The sequence below is a fragment of the Canis lupus genome, chromosome 16 (genome assembly GCF_011100685.1).
Source record: "Canis lupus familiaris isolate Mischka breed German Shepherd chromosome 16, alternate assembly UU_Cfam_GSD_1.0, whole genome shotgun sequence".
NCBI classification, from domain to species: domain Eukaryota; kingdom Metazoa; phylum Chordata; class Mammalia; order Carnivora; family Canidae; genus Canis; species Canis lupus.
In genome coordinates this window covers 48,386,285-48,399,235 of record NC_049237.1, presented here as the reverse complement: position 1 = coordinate 48,399,235, position 12,951 = coordinate 48,386,285, and the positions used below count along the sequence as shown (strand labels likewise).

Sequence of the window (12,951 nt, the reverse complement as noted above, 5' to 3'; positions counted from 1 at the left end):
AGTCCATGGAAACGGCCCAGGCAGTCGGACGTGGCCGCGCGCAGGCTGGGACAACCCACGGCAGGAGAAGAGAAGGCTCACCTAAGCATGCACAGCTGTCGTCGGTGTTTCCTCTTAAAACACGATCGGAGGGATCCCTGGGTGGCGCAGCGGTTTAGCGCCTGCCTTTGGCCCAGAGCGCGATCCTGGAGACCCGGGATTGAATCCCACGTCGGGCTCCCGGTGCATGGAGCCGGCTTCTCCCTCTGCCTGTGTCTCTGCCTCTCTCTCTCTCTCTGTGACTATCATAAATAAATAAAAAAACTTAAAAAAAAAAAAACACAATCGGAGAAATACAGTCAAGAACCGTAGGAAACCCTTGAAATTGTGCAGAGCCTCTTCTTAGGGCGTCAAAAATTCTGTGCAAAGATGAGCTGGATGTTGGCAGTTGCATATGGAGTTAATTTGCTATCGAATCAAATCGTCCCGCAGGCTTTAAAACGTGTATCCGTAATATTAGCTAGCAGCTGCCTTCCAGGGTGCGTGGGGCGCGCTGCAAGCCTCGACTCGTGAAGCTCCAGCCGGTTCCCGGGGCGGGGGCTGCCGTGTAGACTTCCCCGCGGCGCAAGACGGAAGCCCAGACCTTCAGCGGGCCGGGCTGTCCGCGTCCTCGGCCGAGCTGCGGGCCCTGGGCCAGCGCTTCACGGATGGACAGACGGCTTCAAAGTCCTGCTGCTGCTCCACCCCGTCAGGTGTGGATGTGGGGTTTCCTGCCCCCAGGCGCCTCCCTGCAGCGCATACACACGCACACAGGCCTTTGCACGCTGCATTCGGCTGTGGCACGGCGGGGGCGGGACATTACAGGTGGTTTCCACCGCTGCAGGGTCTGGACGGCGGAGCCAGGACAGGACGACCTCCTAATCCCATCCAGCGCTTGCCGGGAGAGTTTAAGTTTAAAGAGTATTTTTTCATGGGGCGTGTTTAATGCCCATGATAGAACGCACACATTAGTTTTATCCCAGGTTTTATGTAAATATGCAGGCGTGTTATGTCTGTGCGTGCACACAGGTGTGGGTGTGGTGTGTGTGCATATGTGTATCACTGACTAGCTGGAGCTAGCTGACACACGGTCATGTAAAATTAGGATTTTCCCATGTAATTTTTTTTTTTTTTAAATTTATGATAGTCACAGAGAGAGAAAGAGAGAGAGGCAGAGACACAGGCAGAGGGAGAAGCAGGCTCCATGCACCGGGAGCCCGACGTGGGATTCGATCCCGGGTCTCCAGGATCGCGCCCTGGGCCAAAGGCAGGCGCCAAACCGCTGCGCCACCCAGGGATCCCTCCCATGTAATTTTTAACAGTCCAGTAGTCAGTGCACATTTTGGTAGGTACAGGCTATCACCATCCAAACGCTTCTGTCTTGGTTCGGAAGATCTTCTCCTAGGGGGTCCTCAGGACGCTGCGGACCGTTTTTATTTTTATTTTTATTTTTTTTTTATAAATTTATTTTTTATTGTTCAGGTTGCCAACATATAGAATAACACCCAGTGCTCATCCCATCAAGTGCCCCCTGCAGACCGTTTTTAAAGTTGAGTTTTAACCAAGGCCACATGTCCACTGTGGTAACGAATACTGGTTTTACATGTGCCCTGGATGACAGACAGTCATAGCCAGGTGTGGTCGGAGATTCGGGCCATGGCACAGGGCCGCACGGAGACCCTACTACCCTAACACGGTGCTAGGTTTGTACGCTAAGCAGGATAGACCATGTAGATGTGGGGGTGAACAGCTGAAGTCCCTGCCAGTCCAGCAGATGTTATTCAAGGGAAGGGCGTTCTAAAACTTGGGACATTTCAGCACGGGGCCAAAAGCAGTGATCGTGTTTGTAACTTCCTCTATTTAAACTCATTAATAATTTACAGTAATGTGGGTTCCAGCTTCTCCTTCACCGTTCTTCAAAGGGCCGGAGTCACACTTAGCCACTTTTATTTCATGTAGCCGCGGTGATTCTACAAAACAGCTATTTTCCCATGTCTTCTGGAGGGAGAGGCTTTGAGTAATTTCCAGACATTGTCATGTTTACTGCCTTCACATCTTCTGAACAGACTTTAAAGCGAATACGTTTTGGTATTTTTCTTATCACTTGCTTAAGTTTACAACATTTAATTGAAAAGGTTTTGAACAAATGCCAGGCTGTCTTTCTGCTTAATGAAACCTTTTAAAGGGGCTGTTAATCTACTGCCTTGCACTTGTACCCAAGAAGTTGCTAAATTAATTTACTGACAAAGGGAATCAATCATCATAAATGGTGTTTAAACAATAGTGGGGACTCTGAAGAGTAATAAGGGACTAGCGTTGGAATAGCATGATTTATGTTATCATCCTGTTTGTGTTGTAACAGGTTAATGGCAGAAACCTCCTTTCGGTTGACTTTGATCGAACAACAAAGACAGAAAAGATCTATGACGACCACCGTAAATTTCTACTGAGGATCGCCTACGACACGTCAGGGCACCCGACTCTCTGGCTGCCGAGCAGCAAGCTGATGGCAGTCAATGTCACCTATTCGTCCACCGGTCAGATTGCCAGCGTCCAACGGGGAACCACTAGCGAGAAAGTCGATTATGATGGCCAGGGGAGGATCGTGTCTCGGGTCTTTGCTGATGGTAAAACGTGGAGCTACACCTACCTAGAAAAGGTATGCCTGCACAGTAAGAGTCAGAGGAGGGAAGCGATGATTCGGATTTTTTAGCAGTCGCCCAGAGCCCTGCGGTGGGGGGAGAAAAAACGGGGTCCTGTGAAAGAGCTCCATTTATTATTCTAAGTATCAATATGGAAGTCACATCGGAACGGCAGTGATGAATTTCTGCATTAGTAAGAGTAGTTTTCCCTTAGTTAAGTTCTACTACCTAAGACCCTTTTGAGTGATTTATGCCGCAAACAAACAAGCAAGAACACTGTCCACCTGCCAAGTCCATACATCGACAACATCCACAAATTAGACCTTGAGCATGTAAGTCATTTGTAAATAATCTCCGTGCTGGCTCTTTCATTTAAGAAAGAGCCTTACGTTAGCACAGTTGAAGCTGTCACTTTTGTGTTGTTGCTGGCAGAGCTTCAACATAACCATAAAAAGCACGTAGATCCTATTTATACATTATTAACCAAAAGAGGCTATTTTTTTCTTAAGAAAGTCACATTTCAGGTACTCGGAGGCATCTCTCCTTTCTTCTGCATATAAAACGTATAAGCATGCTCGCTTAGGCTTTCCCCCGTCCTTAAGCACTTGGCACGAGACCCAAAAAAGACTTAAAGTTACCCATGTGCAAAGTGCTAAGTCACACTCAGAGATTTGAGGCAGTGGCTGTGGTCCAGGGGGATGAAAGCAAAAGAAAAAGGATACGGAATGGGCTACTGCCCTGCAATTCCCTTCTTAGAAAACAGAATCCACCAAAGAGCATATTCGTAAAATGTTTTGTTTGCCTTTGAGACAAATGTTAGCACTAAGAAGTGGCTCTGTTTTGAGTTACAGTGGTTGTCACACCTCAGGGCATGCCACCACCAGGCACACACCAGCCTAAGTCACAAACTCAACTCTACGGCTGTTGTCTCCAGCCTTATGTGCATTATTAGGCAGGGGAGCCCGTCATCCCAAACCCAAGTCTGCACTGTTGTTGTGCTCCCCTCCCACGGTCTTGCTTTCCACTAGAGGTGCTCTGTCCAACTCCTCAGTCTAAGCCTGACCCCACTGCCTGGGAGTCATCTCGTCTACTTCTAGACAGGCTAGACACGGACCACCCTTCCGGAGAACCAGTGTCAGGTTCAGAGCTCACCATGGATGCCTCCCAGCTCTGGAATGCTTCCAGCCAGGACCCTGCTTGCCAGTCTTTTCTCTTGCAAACTCTTTATCTGCTCTCCTTCGAAGAGATTCACCATTGAGACAGTGGACTAGCCCATGAGATGACAGTTTCCCTCCACGCTAATCATCACACTCGACAGTTACCCAACCAGTGATTTGTTGAGAGACCCCAGAGTAAGCCCCTCTACACACATACCTTCCTGGGAGCGAGTTCTCATGCCTGGAAAAACACTTCACCTGCCAGCTTAACAAACCACAAGACAGCGGAGTGGATCCCTACTTCATCCTAGAGCACTTTTCCCAATTTAAATCAAGTACATTACAGAGAAGTGTAACAGAAATACCCAGACCCTAAAAATTGATAGTAGTGATCGTAAGGTCATGGGAAAAAATGTTTAAAAGGGGACAAAGAGTATTGATAAGAGCCACTGTCACGAAAAGACACCAGCAGTAACTGAGATCACATTCATGTATCAGTGGGGATCATCTCTCCCAAATCCCTAAAATCCACCCAGACCATTTCCTAGTGCTAGGATAGGCACACTAAGCCAGTACTTAAAGCAGCACAAGTGATATTTTACTAACCACCATCGGATGTGATTTTAAATGACTACACAACTAAGGCCTAACTCCTATGAACTCAGCAGTAATCCAGCCTTCCTTGGCACAGTTTTAACTATTAGGAACAGTTCTCAAGATGTCTACTCTACAGCCAACAGACAAAGGCTGCCCCTACATACACCAACAGAGGAAACTCTACAGAAGCCTGTCACGCAAACTGCTTTCAAAGATGGTGGACAATGAAGAGAAAGGGAACAAGCCTTGGACAAGGGATTGTGTGTTTCTGTGGGAAAAGCAAAGCAGAAGTCCCGGGAGGGTTCCTAACACATGCATCCTCCTGGATCTGCCATCGTTGCATTTGGTCTAACAGGGTTTGGGGGAAGCTTCCTCAAAGGAGGGACTCAGTTGCCCATGCTCTGTATTACCACTGAGCTTTACCGTTCACTGTTGAGCCTCAGGGTTGGGCTTCTCTCCTGCTGGCCTAATAAATGATTGCCTTGTGTCTCTCTGCAGTTACTTGCAAAATAAGCAGAGCTCGTTTCAAGGTATATATTTGTAATTTAGCACCAAAGTAGAAGGTAGCCCAGAAACCATTCTTAAACAGCAGCCGAGACACAAATGAGATTTGGTACTTACGAAAGGAAATTTCAGAATGTAGATTTTATTGTCATCCCACTTACTGACAGGTAAGAATTTGCAAACAAACAAACAAAAAAACGTATCTGGATCCATATCCCTATCAAGCGCCTTTTTACGGCTCTCGTTCACGTTCACCGTGTGATTTAGCAGTGTTTGTTGACGTTGATGCTTTATATACACATTATCCATTTTTGACTAATTTTATGTCTCTTCATAAAGTAATATTTTGAACGTTTTGCTCCTCCCCCAAATGCACTGGAAATTAAAACATGATTTGAGTGGCTCTTCAATCAAATGAGGGGGAAAAGCCACCTTACTAAATAATTGCTAATTATGGATAGGATTGCATTTCCCATATGCTGCTTTCTCCTTGAAATATTGTCTTTAAAGCAGCTTTGCTCGTGCCTGTATTGTGACTTATCCAAATCCATCGACAATCTGCTGCTTGGCTGTGAATGCCTAGAAAAAGAATGGTACAATCATGACAAGTGGCACATTATGAATCTTGAGCCACTAATTGCAGAACCCCTCACAATTAAGCATCCAAGCAAATTAGGCAGGGAATCGTTAACAACATGTAAGGTCAAGGATAACTCAATTAAAATGAAAATCATTTTCTCAAGCGAAATGTTTGTGTATTGGTGGTCACCGAATCTGCTTTTGCTTCCCCCGTCCACAAATATTGAATAACAGTATGTTCTCTCTTTGCAGTCCATGGTTCTCCTGCTTCACAGCCAGAGGCAGTACATCTTCGAATATGACATGTGGGACCGGCTGTCTGCCATCACCATGCCCAGCGTGGCTCGCCACACCATGCAGACCATCCGGTCCATTGGCTACTACCGCAACATCTACAACCCCCCAGAAAGCAACGCCTCGATCATCACGGACTACAATGAGGAAGGGCTGCTTCTGCAAACGGCCTTCTTGGGTACAAGTCGGAGGGTCTTATTCAAGTACAGAAGGCAGACCAGGCTCTCAGAAATTTTATATGATAGCACAAGAGTCAGTTTTACCTATGATGAAACGGCAGGAGTCCTCAAGACCGTAAACCTCCAGAGTGATGGTTTTATTTGCACCATTAGATACAGGCAAATTGGCCCCCTGATTGACAGACAGATTTTCCGCTTTAGTGAAGATGGGATGGTAAATGCGAGATTTGACTATAGCTATGACAACAGCTTTCGAGTGACCAGCATGCAGGGTGTCATCAATGAAACTCCACTGCCCATTGATCTCTATCAGTTTGATGACATTTCTGGCAAAGTTGAGCAGTTTGGAAAATTTGGAGTTATATATTACGACATTAACCAGATCATTTCCACAGCTGTAATGACTTACACAAAGCACTTTGATGCTCATGGCCGCATCAAGGAAATTCAGTATGAGATATTCAGGTCCCTCATGTACTGGATTACAATTCAATATGATAACATGGGTCGGGTAACCAAAAGAGAAATTAAAATAGGGCCCTTTGCCAACACTACCAAATATGCTTACGAATATGATGTTGATGGACAGCTCCAAACAGTTTATCTAAATGAAAAGATCATGTGGCGTTACAACTACGACCTGAATGGAAACCTCCACTTACTGAACCCAAGTAACAGCGCACGCCTGACACCTCTTCGCTATGACCTGCGAGACAGGATCACCCGCCTCGGGGATGTTCAGTATCGGTTGGATGAAGATGGGTTCCTGCGTCAAAGAGGCACAGAGATCTTTGAGTACAGCTCCAAGGGCCTTCTCACTCGAGTTTATAGTAAAGGCAGTGGCTGGACGGTGATTTATCGTTACGATGGCCTGGGGAGGCGCGTGTCTAGCAAAACCAGTCTGGGGCAGCACCTGCAGTTCTTTTATGCTGACTTAACTTACCCCACGAGGATTACTCATGTCTACAACCATTCCAGTTCAGAAATTACTTCTCTCTATTATGATCTCCAAGGACATCTTTTTGCCATGGAAATCAGCAGCGGGGATGAATTCTACATTGCGTCAGATAACACAGGGACGCCATTGGCTGTTTTCAGTAGCAATGGGCTTATGCTAAAGCAGATTCAGTATACTGCATATGGTGAAATCTATTTTGACTCCAATATTGACTTTCAACTGGTAATTGGATTTCATGGTGGCTTATATGACCCACTCACAAAATTAATCCACTTTGGAGAAAGAGATTATGATATTTTGGCAGGACGATGGACAACGCCTGACATAGAAATCTGGAAAAGAATTGGGAAGGACCCAGCTCCTTTTAACCTCTATATGTTTAGGAATAACAACCCTGCAAGCAAAATCCATGACGTGAAAGATTACATCACAGGTAAGCAGTTTTTTTCCTTTTCAAGTACCGAATTACTTTAATCCTTATATGAATACACAAAATGACTGGAGTTGCTTTCTTTAGCCTGACACTTCACTCTTGCAAAATCAAATGCCTAACCTTTTATTTTTTTTTAAGATTTTATTTATATGTTCATGAGAGACACAGAGAGAGAGAGCCAGAGACACAGGCAGAGGGAGAAGCAGGCTCCATGCAGGGAGCCTGACATGGGACTCGATCCTGGGTCTCCAGGAGCATGCCCTGGGCTGAAGGTGGCACTAAACCGCTGAGCCACCTGGGCTGCCCAAATGCCTAACCTTTTAAATGTGTTTTTTTCCCTCTATGGAACCATAGAGAAATCAGAAAGGGAGACTGAGGCATAGTTTGTTACTTCCTTTTCTGTCTCCAATGCCCAAGGCCACAATTTTCTGAAATGACATGGAAACCAGTCACTTATGGAATGGAGGTGACATTGGGGGCAGGGGGTGTGGAAAACAGGATGAACTTGGGAGTCCCCAAATTGGAGTTCCAGTCCCAACCCCTCTCCTGTAAGTTGTGTGGCTTTATAGATAAGTCACATAATTTTTTTTTAATCTGTTCCCTTAACAATGAAATAGGAGAATAATGCCTCCCTAATGGCATAAAATAAAATACATGCAATTCTGCTTTAATTAGTAGCTACCTTACAAATGTGTAATGATGGTTTTTCTTTTATACATGTGTGAAGGTCTAGTGGAGGAATCGGGAAACACAGCAGAGGGCTGTGTAAACATCTCGTTCCTGGGATGTTTAGCTCTCTCCACCACCATCAGGACAATAAAGGAACAGTTTCTCCCAACACTTGCTTAGCCAGTGGATCCTAGTCCTCTTTGCACTACTGTCTTTGTGCTATTTGGTGCAGCTCCTGCATGGCAGCGCTACTAATAGACACACTAATTTTTCTGTCAGTACGGGGTAGTAAGATCTTTCCGAGTTTAGTGCATGATCTAATTGAAACAGCTCATCCCACATCTGCCACCACAAAGCCACCAGGAAGAGAGTGACAAGGTCTTTGCAAGCACTGCTCTAGTTCCTTTAGTTCCTGACTTCTCCACTCATCCTCCACTGCGTGGATTCTGAATCTTTCTGCTTCCACCTTCCATTCCTGAGTTATGCCACCGTAATTAACCTCTCTACCCATTTCTGTTTCCTGGAAGAAGGGTCTTTCCCTGTTTTCTTTCTTTTTTTTTTTTTTTCTTGGTTTGGTTTGGGGTTTTCTGTTTTGTTTTGGCTTGTGAAATGATGCTTCTTCAGGCTGTCTCTTCTCTTGCTCAATATTTGAGGCCTCCTGAGATGCCTGTTTTCCCAGTTCTTGGTACACCTCTCAAAACGCTGCCCCCTATTCATTTCACATCTGCTTCCTGCTTTCCCAGACTGCCAAAAGCTTGTCCTAGCTCTCCTCCACGTGAACCAGCTGAAACTCCCTTCTTTCACAATCTTTGTTCAGCAACACCTTCATGGTGTTCTCCTTCAGGTTTCTCAGCAGACACTGGCATCTCAGTCTCATATTCTGGCAATACTTTTCAGTACTTAAGACCCTGTGACTTTCTTTTTTTTTTTTTTACTGTTACACAGCTATTGTTCATAGGAAAACCTTTGTCCCTGACACTAAGGAGAATTTTCTCCAAAACATAAGACCACCTGTCATCTTATATACACTCTAATACACATGCACACACACCCCCCCCCAAAAAAAAAAAAACAACCACTCTCTATTCTACATGGTGAACTTGAGATTTCTCTCTACCACCATCCCCACCACCACCACCATCCCTCCTGTTAAAAGAGGGCAAATACCACTAGTTCTGTAGCCATACGATGCCTGGACAAAGGACCTGCTAGCCTGGTGATGAGGTGAGAGTTTGTGCCCTTGAGAAGGAAACAGGAAGCAAGCGGCTCTCCATCATTTTGACAAGCAGTTTACCACTGGTTATTTAGGAGGTGTTGACAGGGGCTGCTCGAAAGGCGGGAAAGCCCACAGCTTCTGAATCCATCCTCTCCTAGCAACATAGACTGCAGGGAATGCCATAGCAGCACTTTCTGAAAAACATCAAAAGAGAGATGGAACAGCATAAAATATATTAGGTGAAATGCAATTTCAAATTTTCCAGCAATGTGCTTAATATATAAAATAATCTACACCCAACTGTACTCATAAAGCTGCAAGCCTGCTGAGTAGTTCTGTAACATTATAACCTCCAGAATAGAATAAAAGCCTTATTCTGAGCTTAATGGCTTTTGGAGTCACATGGCAATATTTTAAAATACCATTTTAAAGGTTTCCAGGTTCTCTCCCCCAAAAGTTCGTCTCCACCTGTGCACAGCGAGCCTTTGAAGTCCTAGCTGATGGTAATCAGAACTTCTGTGCCCTTGGCCAGCTCTGCCAGCTTTCAGCATTCATCTTTGATTAAGAATCAACTGTTGATTTTAATTCTCTCAATTTAGGGTTTTTATTTATAGAAAATGGGTTGTGGAAGCTGCATATCCTTGGGCAATCGCTTTTGAAAGCTAATAACACACAACTTCTATTTAAGACCAGTCTTTACTACCAATTCCCTTTGTTTTCCTCAACTTTGGCTCTTTCATGCCGCCGTGCATTGTTATTACTCTTTTGTATCACTTATCACTAGCACAGGATGCGACTTCCATGTGTGACAGTTTATCTAGTCTCGGTGAGGATCTATCGGACTGTGTTTTCTGTAGCTTTTGCCATAGTTGTATTATTGAGGCCAGTGGGTCTTCAAGTCTGAAAACAGAGAGTGGGTTCTGAATTGTAGAATGAAGGCAAACATGTGCTCCTCTTCAGGTTATTATTTGTGAATTTTGGGTTTTCTAAAGGTAAGAATTTAAATTTATGAAAGCACGGAATGACTCTAACACCTTTCATTTTGAACATTCTTCTCCTAGATGTTAACAGCTGGCTGGTGACATTTGGCTTCCATCTGCACAATGCTATTCCTGGATTCCCTGTTCCCAAATTTGATTTAACCGAGCCTTCTTACGAACTTGTGAAGAGTCAGCAGTGGGATGATGTACCGGTAAGAAACAAAGCAAAACTAGGAAAAGGTGATAGATGGCTTCTCTGTGTCTTATTTACCCATTTAATCAAACTGCCCTTGTGAAAGCTGCACCAAAGACAGTTAATTTTTTTTTTCTTTTTTACTCTTTCAGGGTAGAAAAAACATCACATTTCTGCTCAGCAAACCAGGGGCCTGTTAAACAGGCTTAAATCTGTTTTTAGTGATGCTAATAAAAACATAAAAAGACATTATCAGAAAGTAATAAAATGAGGGAGCTCATTTTTGAGTGCAAGATTTCTACAGAGAACCCCCATGAAAGTACATTTATAGCACTTGGGACCTTAAGGCAAAAAAATACAATAAACAGGAGGGCAGGGGATTCCTGTTACAAATTAGCAGCCCACAAACAATGCCACAAAGTTCAACTTCTTTAAAACATGAACAGTGTTTCATGGGAACAGATTGAAAACAAAAATACAATGTCCTCTGATAAAGCTCCATCTGCAACTAGGTGTTTATAGAATTTTCCCGAAAATAACATTTCAGGAGGCCTATAATTGTTCTGAGAAATAAAAGAATGGAAAATTGCAAAGTCAAAGCTGCCATTTCAGAAAATGGCCCTTTTAATTCCCACCATTCAGAGATCAGAAAGGAATGTACAACAAAACACTAGAATTTCTAGCTTAAAGCAAGAATAATTAAAGATCAAGAAATTGGGTTACCCCATAATGATAAGAAGAGAGTGCAGAGTTTCTTAGAAAGATTAATTCCCCCCCCCCCCCCACTTGAGCAATTCCCTATAATTTCAGTGAATACAAAGAGAAAAGGCAATCATGGCTAACACACACACAGGATAGTCAATGCCAGCACCTCTGTTTTCTGGTACATGTTTCATACTAACATAAAACAATTGTTTCTTCAAGATGTCACCTTTACATTGAAGAAGCAAAACCCATCAAGTTTCCCAGATCTGGGAGCCATTTCTAATTTGCAGATATATCTACGCTGATAAAGTGCCATGCAGACACACTGAAGTTCCCTAATGCATTTGGACAGGGACGTCCTAATCGTGCATGACTTTCCAACATGTCTGGGAACACTTAAGTCTTACTGTACAAATGCACTCGCCAGCTTTTTTCCTAGGCAGCCTCGTAAATACGGTCCAAGCTCTCCGTCAAGAGAGGCGCAGCATAAGGACAGCTTGGAGAATCTCAGGCAGAGACGTCGAGGCTGCCCCAAGCACAGAGAAACAAATGTTTCTTTCACTGCCGCAGATGAAACAGATGTTTTTTGGGAAACACCGGCCAAACATCTGGCGGCATACGGAATGGCTGAGTTCAGATGCCCCCAATTTTTTTTTAAAGATTTTATTTATTCATGAGAGAGAGAGTGAGAGAGGCAGAGATGCAGGATTCGATCCCGGGTCTCCAGGATCATGTCCTGGGCTGAAGGCAGGTGCTAACCCACTGAGCCACCAGGGCTGCCCCAGATGCCCCCAGTGTAAGACACTTGCCAGCGTAGATGGTCCACTGTCCCCAAGTCTACGAAAAAAGCCTTTGTTTTCCTACAGTGATCAATACTCCCCTCCAGCCTGTCCCACCGTTCACTCCACTTCTGCAGTCACACGGGCGAAACTCGGTTGCCAGCTGTGTCCTCCAGGACAGGGAACAGGGCTTACCTAAACCGGGGCACACGAGTTTCCCAGCATGTGATGTGGGACACAGTGGTCCCGGCGCTGCAGCCTTCCAGACCCTTGCTGGTGTTGGCGGCTTCCTCCTCGGGCTCCCATGGGGACCGAGGCCCTGAGAACCCCCGAGTGGGACGGGTGTGGGAATGGGGCATCTAGAAATTAAAAGAGAACTAAAACCATATTTTGCCCACATCAGAAACTAAAAGGCTCTTAAGGAATACATGTTGGGGGGCGGGGGCACCCAGGCGGCTCAGTAGTTGAGCGCCTGCCTGCAGCCCAGGGCGTGACCCCGGGGTCCCGGGATCGAGTCCCACATCGGGCTCCCTGCATGGAGCCTGCTTCTCCCTCTGCCTGAGTCTCTCATGAATAAATAAAATCTTTTAAAAATAATAATACACGAGGGGAGTCCCCTCTTTTTCGGTTTCAAAACTCATCTGGACCTACTTGAGGGGAGGGGACCTTTGAGTGTGTTCCTGTACCAGAGTCTAACAAGCCTCTTCATCCCTAAAGAACCGGCTGAGCGTTTTGTGTTTTTCAGATTTCATTTATTTATTGAGAGACCCAGAGAGAGACAGAGGCAGAGCCACAGGCAGAGGTAGAAGCAGGCTCCGTGCAGGGAGCCCGATGCGGGACTCGATCCCGGGTCTGGAGGGTCACCCCCGGGCTGCAGGCGGCGCTAAGCCTCTGGGCCACCCGGGCTGCCCCCAATGAGGGTGTAATAAATGCCTGGGGGCCTCCGCACCCCCTCACCCCACTTTTTTTTATTTATTTATTTATTTATTTATTTATTTATTTATTTATTTATTTATTTTTTGATTGTCGTGAGGCCTGGGCCCGCGCC

General features: G+C 45.2%; 1 protein-coding gene and 1 long non-coding RNA gene across 7 annotated transcripts in view; one reads left to right on the top strand and one right to left on the bottom strand.

Annotated features, from left to right (window-relative positions):
- Window positions 1-12,951, top strand: part of LOC119874670 (teneurin transmembrane protein 3) — a 601,805-nt gene that overhangs the window by 587,927 nt on the left and 927 nt on the right. For all 6 annotated transcript variants that reach the window (XM_038560464.1, XM_038560463.1, XM_038560462.1 and 3 more), the window contains 3 exons: window positions 2,381-2,677; window positions 5,750-7,361; window positions 10,308-10,438. In XM_038560464.1, the coding sequence (XP_038416392.1) occupies window positions 2,381-2,677; window positions 5,750-7,361; window positions 10,308-10,438 (2,040 nt within the window). The remainder of the gene's footprint in view (window positions 1-2,380; window positions 2,678-5,749; window positions 7,362-10,307; window positions 10,439-12,951) is intronic.
- Window positions 5,054-12,387, bottom strand: LOC119874671. Its single transcript, XR_005371657.1, has 3 exons — window positions 12,099-12,387; window positions 9,198-9,440; window positions 5,054-5,497 (listed from the first exon to the last, which is right to left on the bottom strand). It is a non-coding gene; the product is annotated as an uncharacterized LOC119874671 (long non-coding RNA).